Raw genomic sequence first — 12,967 nt, forward strand, 5'->3', positions numbered from 1 at the left:
ACATAGAGAGTTGCAGATAAGAAAATTTTTAAAACATCTGCACATAAATTAAAACAAACATTTTCAGTTGTTTTTTTCATTGGGAACTCTTTATTTTTGGTTCGGAAGTGTAACTAATCGCTTCGGTTTTGGAACAGAATAAGTTTAAATATCTGGAACATATTTTACTCTTTTTTTTTTGTACTGAGAAATAACTCGCGGTAGTCTGGCAATTTCAAAGGTATTTCCATCCAGAAAAGGGATACCCACTTTCCGGTTGTTTTAAAAACAAGCAGAGTTATTCACAGCCAACGTTGCATAAAACTCCAAAAATAACAAAAAAAAATCTTCGTTAAACAGTTTGAAATCTTTCCAAAATAATCCAGCTTTACTTTTAAGCTTATTACACAGCTTTATGGAGTTTCCAGAATAATGACGTTGCGAAAGCCAAGAATAGGAATTACTTTTTAAGTCGTTAAAATAATCTGATGTAATTTGTTACTTTTACGTGAATCACTTTCATTCTATTCACTTACTTGCTCTAAAGGCCAACGGAAAGTGAAACGATCTCCTTTGAAAGGGAAAGAAGGACCGCAACGTGATGACATAAACGCGATTGTTCTACGATACATCTTTTTTTTTTAGTGTTTTTTAGAATTATGGACATGTATAGGCATCTATACAAGTAATTTCCAATTGGGAAATCAACTAAAAAAAGCGTAACGTCATTTCCAATCAGGAAATCAACAAAAAGTGCTCATTAATGCATGAAGCCATTCAATGTTGCACCTGTACAAATCTGTGGATTTTTCGTAACATAAACCGAAAATACCGATACATTCTATCGGTATTTAACCCACTTAAACCAGAAACTATAAATATTTTTTAAAGTTTATGACGTTATCGATATTTTATATCCATTTTCTGCAGTTGTTTATTCTATGAAAGATTGATTCACTCCTGCTTGAATAAACATATGTAAAAGGTGAAAATAGAAAATTGTTTATCTTAAAAAGTCAGATTTGCTTTTTTGCAGAATTTTGTCGAACTTCCAAAATGCTAAATTGAATACGTTTTCTGATGGATATAATGCCAGACAACGATGACAAAGAGATTTTGGCAACAAAATCTTTAACCTTCATTGACCTTGAAAGTAAATAACTAATTTAGATGAGTCGCTGGTAGCCAGGTGAATTCGGTTAAAGTCTCTTATTACAGGCTTTATAATCGGATCGAAAATAGGACGAAAAATTTTATAGGTTAATGACTTTAACAGAAAAAACTTTTGGGGTTCCAATTTTCAGCTAAGATAAATTTTTCGCTCTCTTTTTTAAAATTAAAATAGCAAGACAATAGCCAAGATTAGTGGGGTGTAATCTTGAAAAAAAAAAGAAAAGTAAAATATTTTTACAAACATTCTCGCTTGGAAATGGGAGTAAATATATCTAGACATATTTTAACTGCTGTGTTTTGTCAAGAAAAAAAATATATATGGTTGTCTAAAAGTAACAATCTAAGTGGTATCCCCTTTCGCACCGAACGATATCCAAAGAAAGCTTGGCAAACACCATATTCCGACTTTATGCTGACAAGTGAGACAAGTTAGAATCTCTTAATTGCTTCAATGGTGAACATGGACTACATCAAAGAAGACTTTGACGAAGAAGATCTTGTTTTTTTATTTTCCTTCGGTATTGAAACAATGCATTTCGCCATCTTTCTAAACATAGATTAACAATCATAGCTAGTGTATTTTTAACAATAGATCAAAGACATATTCCTTAATGACAGAATCCAACTATTATCTGTTGTTACGCTCTGATTCTTTTCTATTTTATTTGTCACGATTTAAAAAAGAAAAGTAAGTTGAGAAGTTCTGTTAAACAAAACATTCACTTTTGATCTTGACTCTTGATAAAGGTCGTTCTAATGTCATATTGCATTCAAGCTGTAATCTTTCATTCTTATTGGGTCCTTCTCAGTTTTTTTTTCAACCAAAATTAAATATTCGAAGACTTTCAGACGAATTCCGGAAGCCGAAAATTCCGTTATACGAAAGTTTAAGCTATAATGCAAAAAGACGAAATACTCAACTATGACGTCACGCCTATCCAAAATCAACTCCAAAAAATATATATATTTTTATTTAAATGAAATGTTTCGATGAAAATTTTTATAACAAGAATGTATAATAAGAAAAATAATAAATTTTAACTAAATTCAAGGTTTATGTAATAAATCATTTCAAAATTTAGCGAACGCAACGAAAAAATAAAATCTGTTGCATTAATAAAATAAACAAACGCGCCGCTTTTACGTAAAAAAAAATTACTGGAAGTAAAGTACAAAGAAAGAAAAAAAAGGGGGTAAAATTCCGGCCATTAAGATTGTGTGACTTTCAAACTTTTGCCAGAAAGTGAAAGAAGGAAGTAAGCAAACAAATGGGATAAATGGAGGGGGAAAGGATTTGCAACTAATAAATATAAGGACAAGTCAGACACTTACGATAAAGTATTGGCGCTGGGATACCCAGATGAGAACAACTCAGACTGAGAGAAAGTGTAAGAGTATGTCACCAACGACAAATAGCTGGCAACAAGAGCATCATGGGATGCTAGAGAGAAATAGAGGGACACAAAAAAAAAGCCGAGAGCAGACAATTGAGATCCGGAATAAAACAATTCCTTGTTTTGGATTATTAGTTTCCCACGGGATCCAATAATCCAAAACCATAGTTTTTCTTTATGAACAATTCATGGTGCACCATTATTGCATCCACATCCAGAGAAGAGTCTATAAACTGAAATGACAAACTGCGGAAGACTTCACAACTTTTAAATTCATTTTTGGAAGCTTGGTAATGTGAGTAGTTAAAAGTGTTGTTTCCCGCACATCACTCTTGCCATTTAAGGAACCTGCTCAGTCGATTTGGTGCACCACTGACCTCTCTTTTCAACTTCAGAAATTATTAACTAGGTTCAAAGTATCACTTGATCGTGAAAATTTGACTTAAGAAGAATCAATTTTTAAAAAATTTCATTCCATAATTTTAAAAAATGCAAGAAAAACTATAATCAGTATAGAATACGTTTCAATTATTTGTTATATTAATTTTTGTATCAATTATTAAAATCTCTTTCCCCCTAGTTTGAAAATTTTTCTGTATTCTGAAACTTTTTTTCTGGTGTTTTTACACGTGAATCTTAAATTCTGCAAGTGACTATTATTATCTTAAAATGTCATCAGAAGATAAATATGATAAGTGCTGGCAGAAAAATACAATTACAGAATGTCTTTATATCTAAATTTATCTTTTAAAAGAGCCAAATAGTGTATATAAATATATAAAGTTTCTAACACAATTTTGAACAATATCATTTGTTGACATCTAGATCTAAAATTTGATGATATAATTGAAAAGAATATATATAATTGATTAAAATTTATCTATATAATAATTATTTTTTAAACTAAATTCTTTATTTCACATGAAAAATTTATCACCAATGATAAATATTTTAGTATTCAAGCATTAAAGCTCAAATTTATTGTAAAATCATCCATTAGCTTTTTGACTGTTCAGTGAATAATTTTTTTTTTTTTTTTTTTTTGTAAAATTTAAAAGTTATAGAAAACATCACTAAATTCTTCAGAAATTATAAAAGTTTGTTTTTATAAAAGATAAAAATAAAAAAATATGCATTTCTGCAATGTCTTTTAGTTGACATTTTAAATCCTGTACCCGTTAAACACTAATTAATCACATAACAGAAGTACAATGAATGATTAATAGTATTAAATGGTCTCTGTTTCACAGCAGCAAATAAAAACAAAGCATTCATTAAGTGCTGTGTTAAGTATAATTGGAATATATTTGAAAGATTCTCAAATATTTTATTATTTTTTTAAATATTTTTACTGTGTCTGGATTTTCTATTCACAAGGTAATGAAAGATTTGGAATGCTGACTGTACAGTCTTCGACAGTGAAAAAAATAACGAAAAATAAGATGAATGACAGAGTTGGAAAACATCAGTCTCTCCCACCATTGTTTTGTTCTATCCACTTAGCAAAATGTTCTAATTATATAATGTTGGTCCACACCAAAGAAAAAAAATGAGTTAAATTTTATTTAATGAATGCCAAGAATTTGTTTTAAAAAAATACTGAAAGAATTCAATCTAATAATGTGCTGCGTATGTATATTAAGTGTAATAAACTTTAAATATGATTTTTGCAAACGGTCATTTATAATTATTAATCTATTATTAACAAATTTAATTAATTTAATTTGTTATTAAAAATTTCTTACTAATGAATATTTATTTTAATATTTTTTATTTCAAATGAAAAATTTATATATATATATTATATTATTCTTTATTATTTATATTATAATAAATATCAAGCATTAGAATAGTATAATACATAAAAAATAATAAATATTTGTTTATTGTACAGTACAATAAACAAATATTATTTATTAGTAAGAAATTTTTAAACACAATATTGTTTGTGAGTAATTATATTATTTATTATTTTTTGTAATTATTTATGCAGTTTTCTGTATATAATTTATTTTACAAATCTATCTACTTTAAACATAAAATTAATATATTAAAATAAATTCCTCTAAAAAATTTCAAAATATATTACTGTATTAAATAAATTTCAATTATTATCATCATCATTAGCTTGATTTTACTGATATTAAAGTGAGAGGTATACTTTATACTCTGAAAAATAAGTAAAATTTTAAACTGTAACAAAGTTAATACCAAATAAGACCAAATAGTGTGCCAATAAATTACAGTTCATTTATTTATAAATTAAAAATTGTGAATGTGTTTATAAATTTAGAAACAAATTAAGCAGTTATATTTTTTAAATAACATTACACAAATTAAAAAAGAGTGTTTATATTAATTAAATTTAAAAAAACTAACTAATAAATTTGAAATTAAAAGTGACATGCTATTTTGCTAAGCTGGGCATTTAAATTTGGTAGAATGCCAATTGCTTATTCATGAACTGAGTTTAAATCTAATTTGCATTGTTTTACATGTTTATTAGTGTGTTTTACATGCTTTCCACCAGTATTTCAAAATTGCAAATTCCAACTATATGACAGTGTGAGAGATTACTTGTATTATGCAACATGTATAGAAAATAAAATTAATTTTATGATATCATATTTATAATTAACATAATTTTCAATAAGTATTTCTATAATAAAAATATATTAATTGTAGTACATAAGAGCATTCTAATATTCTAATTGTTGTCAATTTTAAGATTTTATTACAATAATAAATTGTCTTTATGAAAATGCTCTTAATTTTATTGGCACACTTTCAAATTTGCTAAATAATTCATTTTAAATTATTGGTAACACATTTTATGAAAAATTTAATTTTTTCTTATACATTATAAAAGTAATGTACAGTACTCAAATTAGAAGCAGAACTTAAATTTCAAAATTATCAATTAAGATCAAATATATGAAAACAATGAACAGAAGAAACAATGAAGATACTATACATTATATCTATTGTTTCTCCTCTTATTGTTCTTACAAAACTTAGTATGTATTTGAACAAATAGGCATTACATTGTATACCTTCCTTTGTTACATAATACAAGTTACTTATAAAATCCTTCTTTTTTAGTTTGAATAAGTTAGAATCTTGATACATTATGATCATTGCTTCTTGTCCTTATTTTACGTATCTAGAATATAGATTTCTGTTACAATAAATGAAAAATGATTGGCGTCCTCTAGTTTTTGTTACATAAGGAGAAGGAGCACACAAGTCCTTAAATAATGTAAGGTTCTAATAAATATATTTTAGAATAGACAAAGTTTTCTGTTCAAAGGATCTCTTTCCTAAATCTACAATTTTGAAGTTATCAAATTTCAAGTATCTATAAAAACTCAAATATTCAAATATATTATGGATATGGCTAAACTTTTAAATTAAAGATTTAAAAATTTTTCTTAATTTCATTTTATATAATATACATACCTTAAATAATTTTTTAATTAAAGATTTTTTTAAATGTTATAATTTGAAGATACAAACATACAAAAACTAATTTTTAATTTTCAGGTTTATTTTAAATTATAGAAAATTTTAAACATTGTTTTTTAAATTTCAAATAAAAAATTTAATAACCAAAAGCTGCTAAAAAACTTCTACATTGTTATATTTAGTATTTGTATTCACTATATTACTCAAAGTTTTAAATTTTCAATAATTTAAAAATCAATTTCAACTTAAAAGCTTAGCCATATCAAAAATATATTTAAAAATTTAATTATTTGAGTTTTTGACCAAAAACATAGCATTGTGAACTAAGCTGTGTGAACTAGCATGTGACTTTGTTATATTGCAATAGAATTGAGGCAGAGTGATGCATTTTTGTAATTAAGAAGTTTTTAATTAGTATTAGCGCATATAAATTATCTTTCACTTTATATAACCCGAGCGATATTCATGTTTGAATGTGTAAGGGCATGCATGTTTGAGAGTGAGAGAGAAAGAGAGAGAGAGAGAGTGTGTGTGTATATATTGAATATCAGATGATCAGAAGAAAACAGTTGCTGGAAGGCAACTGTTTTCTTCTGATCATATTCAATATATACACACACTCATGAGAAGGCAATCCTTGCACTTGCCAAAAAGAAAGAGGTAGTCCTTGCACCTACTTGGCACAGAAGAAGCTATCCTTACATTTGCCAGACATGGACAGGTGATCCTTACATTTGCTTGGTGATGATTGCTTTGTTTTTATATTTTGTTCATTTTTGGTGCACATTTTCTGCTAAACATTGGTTTATTTTTTCTCCCTAAATTCCATTAGGTAAACTTAATTGCATCAGGGAGTATGGACATTGTCACTTTGACTCTACTGTATCTTGAGAAGTAAGTCATGAACCTCCATTTTTACTTTCCCAGCTCTTTTTTATATAACAGAAGGACAGTATGGTGATTGGTCAAAAAATGACTTCACAGATTTTTATATTTTTGGACTCAGGGAACCTTGAAACATCAAGAAATGCAAAAAATTCAGGGGTTTTTCCTATATGTATGGATGTCAGTGTGTGTATGTGTGTGTGTTTGTGGGGGACACAATTTTTTGTTCATCATCTTTGAAGCTTACTAACTCTTGTGCTTTTTGTCAAAAATTTCTGAAAATTTTGAAAGGAGGTTTGTGAATTAGGGGAATTGATGCTATTAAATTTTGGTGGTTAAAGGTCGACTAGGTAGAGAGATAAACAGGAGTTGTGTGTCATATCACAAGTAGGGTCAGACTTAATAACAATTTAATAACAAGCATAATTGTCCTTAACATTTACAATTTTTTATAAATTTACATCCATACAATCAAAATTAAGCTTTTTGTCATTTTATAATAATTAAAAATATAAAAAGTTTTTAATAAAATAACATAATAGATGGTGCCCATCAAAATTTTAAATGTTGGCAGGAAAGTTAAGATTTTCCGGCCAACTCATTGCTGAATTTGTTATTACATTTTTGGATTCCTCATCAGAAGTAATGGAAAATAGCAGTTTGATCAAAATTGATCAATCAAATTTTGAGAACAAACAATTCTGTAAGCCATACAGATGTTTTGCTAACACACTGCCTCAAATATAGTAGTTAAATTTTTTATATTTAAATTAGATTTAACATCTTTGTTATCATTACAATTTTGTAAGTAAATACTCTTAAGTAAGAGAATAATATAAAGACAATATATAAAACTGACTATTATTGTTATATAAAATGTACTAATATATATAAATATGTATATATTAAGAAATATGTAATAAGTAATTATATATATTTACACACACACACTTTTTTGATAAAATATTTATTAGATATGTAAATGGATGAGCCTAATATTTTTATGCTATAATAAAATATAAAACATTTAAAAATGATTTTTTGAATACTAAATTTATAAAACTATCACCTTAGTTTAACTAGTTTAACATAATCAAGATAAATCTTTAAATCCAGTAAATTTAACTTTATTCAATGCTAACATTTTTGGCCTTTTTCTTGACCTATGTTAATTTATAACCTTCTGTTTTGCAAATTTTAATTAACTTCATCATTGAAAACTTTAGTTTTATGATGTAAAAATGTTATGACATTATTATATGAAAGGTTGCACTTTAAAAAGACTATAATTTAAATATAAATTGAGTTTTCTGTTGCATAATTTTGTTGTTCTACATGTAGCCTGAAGATGGCCATTAAAAAAGTCTGATAACATTAGCATTGAATAAAGTTAAATTTGCTGGACTTAAAGGTTTATCTTGAATATGTTAATTCTCTATAACCAGTTATTAGTAATAATGTTACTTTAATTAGCTATTAGAAAAATTTAAGAATATTTAAGACAAAACTTACATTAACAGTAAATACACCACCAGGTATTGGTTGACCACCAAATTTAATACTAATTGTGTATTGTCCAGTATCTTTCACAGTATAAAATAATGAGAATGTTCCATCACCATTATCTTCTACTTGGATATCAACATCTGAATCTGCTCCAGTAGTGCTAGTAATACGACAAGTTACTGCTCCAGTACCAGCTTGCTGAGAGTTTACTGTTATACAATATTCTTCACCAATTTGAAGTTTTTCTTGTTTGCCCTCTGGAAAATTCAACATTTACAAAAACCATGGTATAGTAATGTAATTGCTTGAAATAAATTATTTCTATTTTGAATATTTATTAATAAAAAATATCAAATAATATTTATTTAAAATGGAAAAAATTCTTTCCTGCAAATTAAAGTGGACTTCAATGATGAAATCCATCTTACAATAGCAAAAATTTATCTGATATTATAATAAAATTAACTTTATATAAGCAGTAATTAATAATACTGATCTTAAATTTAAAAAAAAGTAGATTTTACTAGCAAAATATGTAATTTTTTAAAATTTTAGTTATATAAAAAATTTTATCTTATTTATAATTTTGAAATCAGTTTTCTAGGTTTAATTTTTTATTACTGAAACTTTATTTTCAATCTAAAAATAAAATTTAGATTTATATTGTACAAAAAATAAATACTTTTATAACACAGTTCAACAAAAACATTATGATAAATGATTATTTTTCTATATAAAAAAATTTTTTTTCTGCACATAATATTGACAAGAAATTGTTCTGTTCGTATACAACTCTGGCATCTTGTAATTGCTACATGTTACATGCAGTCTCAATCATAATATTAAGTGAGAAGAGTTCACAGGATCGCTTTCTTTATTTTCCTGATTTTTTATTGAATATTTTGTTTATACATTCCAAATATAAATATCTCTCTAGATCTTAAATAAACATTTTTTTCCTTGTTGAAATTTTAAATTTTGCTTCTTGAATTTATTTTCGTAAGTGATGTATTTATTAGTAACAATCATTAACAATTATGTAACCAACACTATGTTAGCTAATAACATAAAATTACATGTTATTAGCCAACATAGTGTTTTTAAAAATATAAAAGATACAAAGTTTACTAGAAAAAACTGTTTCATAGGTAAAATACTTTTAAAAATCAATTATCTAACCAACTAAATTATCAGAACTAATTTAGCTAGTTAGATCATCAAACATAATTTCTTAATTTTAACATGGAAAAATTACTTTTAAATAGTTATAAAATGATTTTAGTTAATGATATTGAATTTAAATTGTGATAAACTTTGCAAATTTAAAAAAACAGAGAAAGTACAGGCTTTAGTGGGAGTTATGAAATGAGTTAAAGTTTACGACCTATTCTAAATGGGATCATAATTTTTATGAATTATAGAGTAAATAGTTTTTCCTTTATTATTTTTTTTATTTTTCTTTGCTGTGGGCATAGAGGGATACCTATCATGGGTTCACCAGGTCCATACTGGAGGTGACCAGATGATTTGGGACAAAGCCAAATATGTCTAGGTTATTTGAAACTTTCCAGAAATTATTTATTTGAATCCCAGAAACTTAAAGTTTCTGGGACTCCTTACCCAGATTTGATCCCTAATCTTCCATAGAGACAGGCTGATGCCTTTTCTCCCTTTGGTCATTAGTCTGAAGTTAATAGCTAAATGGATATATAATTTTTTATTGGAAATACAGTTTATATGCTAGAGTTACTTTATGTATAGAACATTTGCTTTTCAAAAGGCAATTTTAAATTAAAATCTGTAATTTTGCCAATCAACACAAATCCCATGAATGCTTATATAATATTTAACACACCTGTTATTTTGCATTTTTCAGGATGTCCTACTGGAAAACTGTTGACCATCATTGGTGAATTTGGCACTTCTTGACCTCCATATTTAACTGAAATATTATATGGTCCAACATCATCAGGTACATATGTTACTTTATAGGTGCCATCATTATTATTAACAATTTTGGCTTTACAAGGTCTTCCATCAGGACCCTAATATTTAAAAATTATCTATAAATCTAGCTAATAAAATTTAAAATATACATAAAGTATTAAATATCTATCTTTACTTTAATAGAGACTTCTGGTTCTGCAAAACCAGCATCTTTAGCATCAATGGTAAATTCGGCAGGAATACTAGCTGGCACACCCTTATTACTAACACCAGGACCATGCAATTTCACTTTTTGAGGTTCTACTTTTGGTTTCACTTTCATTTGGAATGGACTATAATAATAATAAAATATATAAAATTTATTTTGTATTATTACAGTTAAAATTTCAATAAACAAGCTAATTATTTTTAATGTAAATAGTTGTAAATATTAATTTTAATACGTTTTAAAATGTAAATATTTAACGTAAATTTTCATATTAATATAAACTTTAACATAGTTTAAATTTAATTATAGTATTACTGTAATTGTTTGATAAAATCAATTTTATTTGTAAGAAAATTTAATTTATAATCAATGATGAGTATCTTGCTTTATAAAATTAAGAAATAAATTATTATTGAAAGATAAATAAAATACAAGCAATTTTATTGTGACGTCACAATACCAGGCTGTAATTTTTAATCATATTTTTATTTTTTTAATTTAAATACATGCTCTCCACCTCAAATTAGTAGTCTTGCCCCTGTATCATACTTTTCCTGTTAGCAATAGTGTTGTGACAATCACCTAACTCCTTTCATGGGAAAATTTTCAAATTAAAATAATGTGCCTTCCAGTGCAAATTGAAAGTTTGTATATAGTTAATTGGGGCCTCCCACCAATAAGCTCTGATAAGCTTTCCATATCTGGTCTCAATTTTCATCTATCTAACTCTGTTTTTCAGATTAAGGAAGGACAGACAGGCAGACGACAGCAAAATTAAGCTCTAACAAAATAATTTCAGTATTAAAACTAATAAGTTTTCATACAAAATATTTTGGTGACAGCATTGTCTCATATTTCAAAATTTCTCTCAATAGCAATTCAATGGAAATATTTATAAAAAATATTATAAATTTTTGTTTCATTTTGGGATGAGAAAGTTTGGTACTATGGAACGTCTATTTTTATTTTGTTTATTATAATAAAGCCAACTTTAACAAAAAAAAAAAATACATGTAACCTTCATGGATTTAAATAAAGTGTAAGATAAACAAAGAAAATATTTTTTTCTTGCCAAAAATTCAATAAATCTATAAACATGTAGTAATATAGCATATGACACTGTTTACAAATATGTTATAAACTGTGCAGTATGAGGATTTATAAATAAGTTGAAACCCATTTTGCAAAAAAAAACTATGTTTATATATAATATACTTGCTTCAGCAATTAAGATGAATAGAATCTTGAGTCAAGGACATCCTAAATTCCAACTGTTCAGTTTGTTCACAAGAAATTTAACTAAATATATTTGTGGAAACTTTTAAAACTATCATCAGATAAATTACAACGTCAGTTCTTGAATTACATTGATGACATTGCATTATTTGCATTCACAAGAGTTAATTTACAGTTGAAAACTTAAAGGCTATTGGTGAGAAAAATTTACTTGATGCTTAATTGAGATAAAAGTTATTTTTACATGAGGTAGAAGATTGATAAAAAAAAGGTTTTATTTTCATAATTCAATGATTGAAGTTTTTTCTTCATTTAAGTATAGTTGAGTCGACTTAAGAGAGTACACTCAAGATCACTGTGTCATATGCCCTTATCCAAAGTAACAAGATCACCCAGGTAGTTGTTAATGGTATTCAATTCTCTTCATTTTTTCATCTCTTAGGAAATTATGTAACTTACAACACACTTCGAAATGGTAAAATTCATTATAAAAGTTTTACTGTAACTTACTAGTTTTCATTCTTACATCATCAATTTTATTCCCTGCTTGCCATCCACTACCTGCTATTGTACTTGCATTACACCAATTTTATTGTTCTATCAAACAATCACTAAATAAATATACTGTATATTATATAATATAAAGTATATTTATTAGTCACATTACTTTCTTCCCAGAATTGCAGCAGGTGGCTTAGCTGAAAAGATGTGAATGTCCTTACTCCAAAATTTCTGAATGCTTTCTTAATGGACCTACAGTATAAATACAAATAAGTTCAGTACCACTTAAAGCAAGGTCATGAAACTCTGAAATCTGGCTGCTAATCACTTCTTGCCCTATTCCCTCAAGATAAAGATGTACATATGAACTGCACTGTTTGTTCAAATATTTTATGATACTTTTTTAATATGTAATTGCTTCTCATGTATTCATTATGATTCTGTGAGAAATCTTTTGATTGTATACTTATTAGAAAACTGACCAATGGAAAGTTTTGCCAAATTTAAACAAATATTTTAGTGAAGAGAGCCCTGTCACCATGTGTCCTGAATGGCAATGCACCTTAAGATTAAAGATAGATCCTTACAAATCTTCCTTAGAATAGAACTCTGTTGTGCTGACTGTTGCTCTAAAAATGCCAACAACACTGCACTAATTCAAACTGACACCAAT

At 26.7% G+C, this 12,967-nt stretch overlaps 1 protein-coding gene across 1 annotated transcript in view; it reads right to left on the reverse strand.

Annotated features, from left to right (window-relative positions):
• Positions 1 to 12,967, reverse strand: part of LOC136973790 (filamin-A-like) — a 76,239-nt gene that overhangs the window by 14,595 nt on the left and 48,677 nt on the right. The window contains 3 exon segments of the mRNA XM_067268556.1: positions 8,409 to 8,659; positions 10,258 to 10,447; positions 10,525 to 10,681. Of these exon segments, the coding sequence (XP_067124657.1) occupies positions 8,409 to 8,659; positions 10,258 to 10,447; positions 10,525 to 10,681 (598 nt within the window).

The sequence above is a fragment of the Centruroides vittatus genome, unplaced genomic scaffold (assembly GCF_030686945.1).
Source record: "Centruroides vittatus isolate TY-2023 unplaced genomic scaffold, ASM3068694v2 contig_329, whole genome shotgun sequence".
NCBI classification, from domain to species: Eukaryota; Metazoa; Arthropoda; class Arachnida; order Scorpiones; family Buthidae; genus Centruroides; species Centruroides vittatus.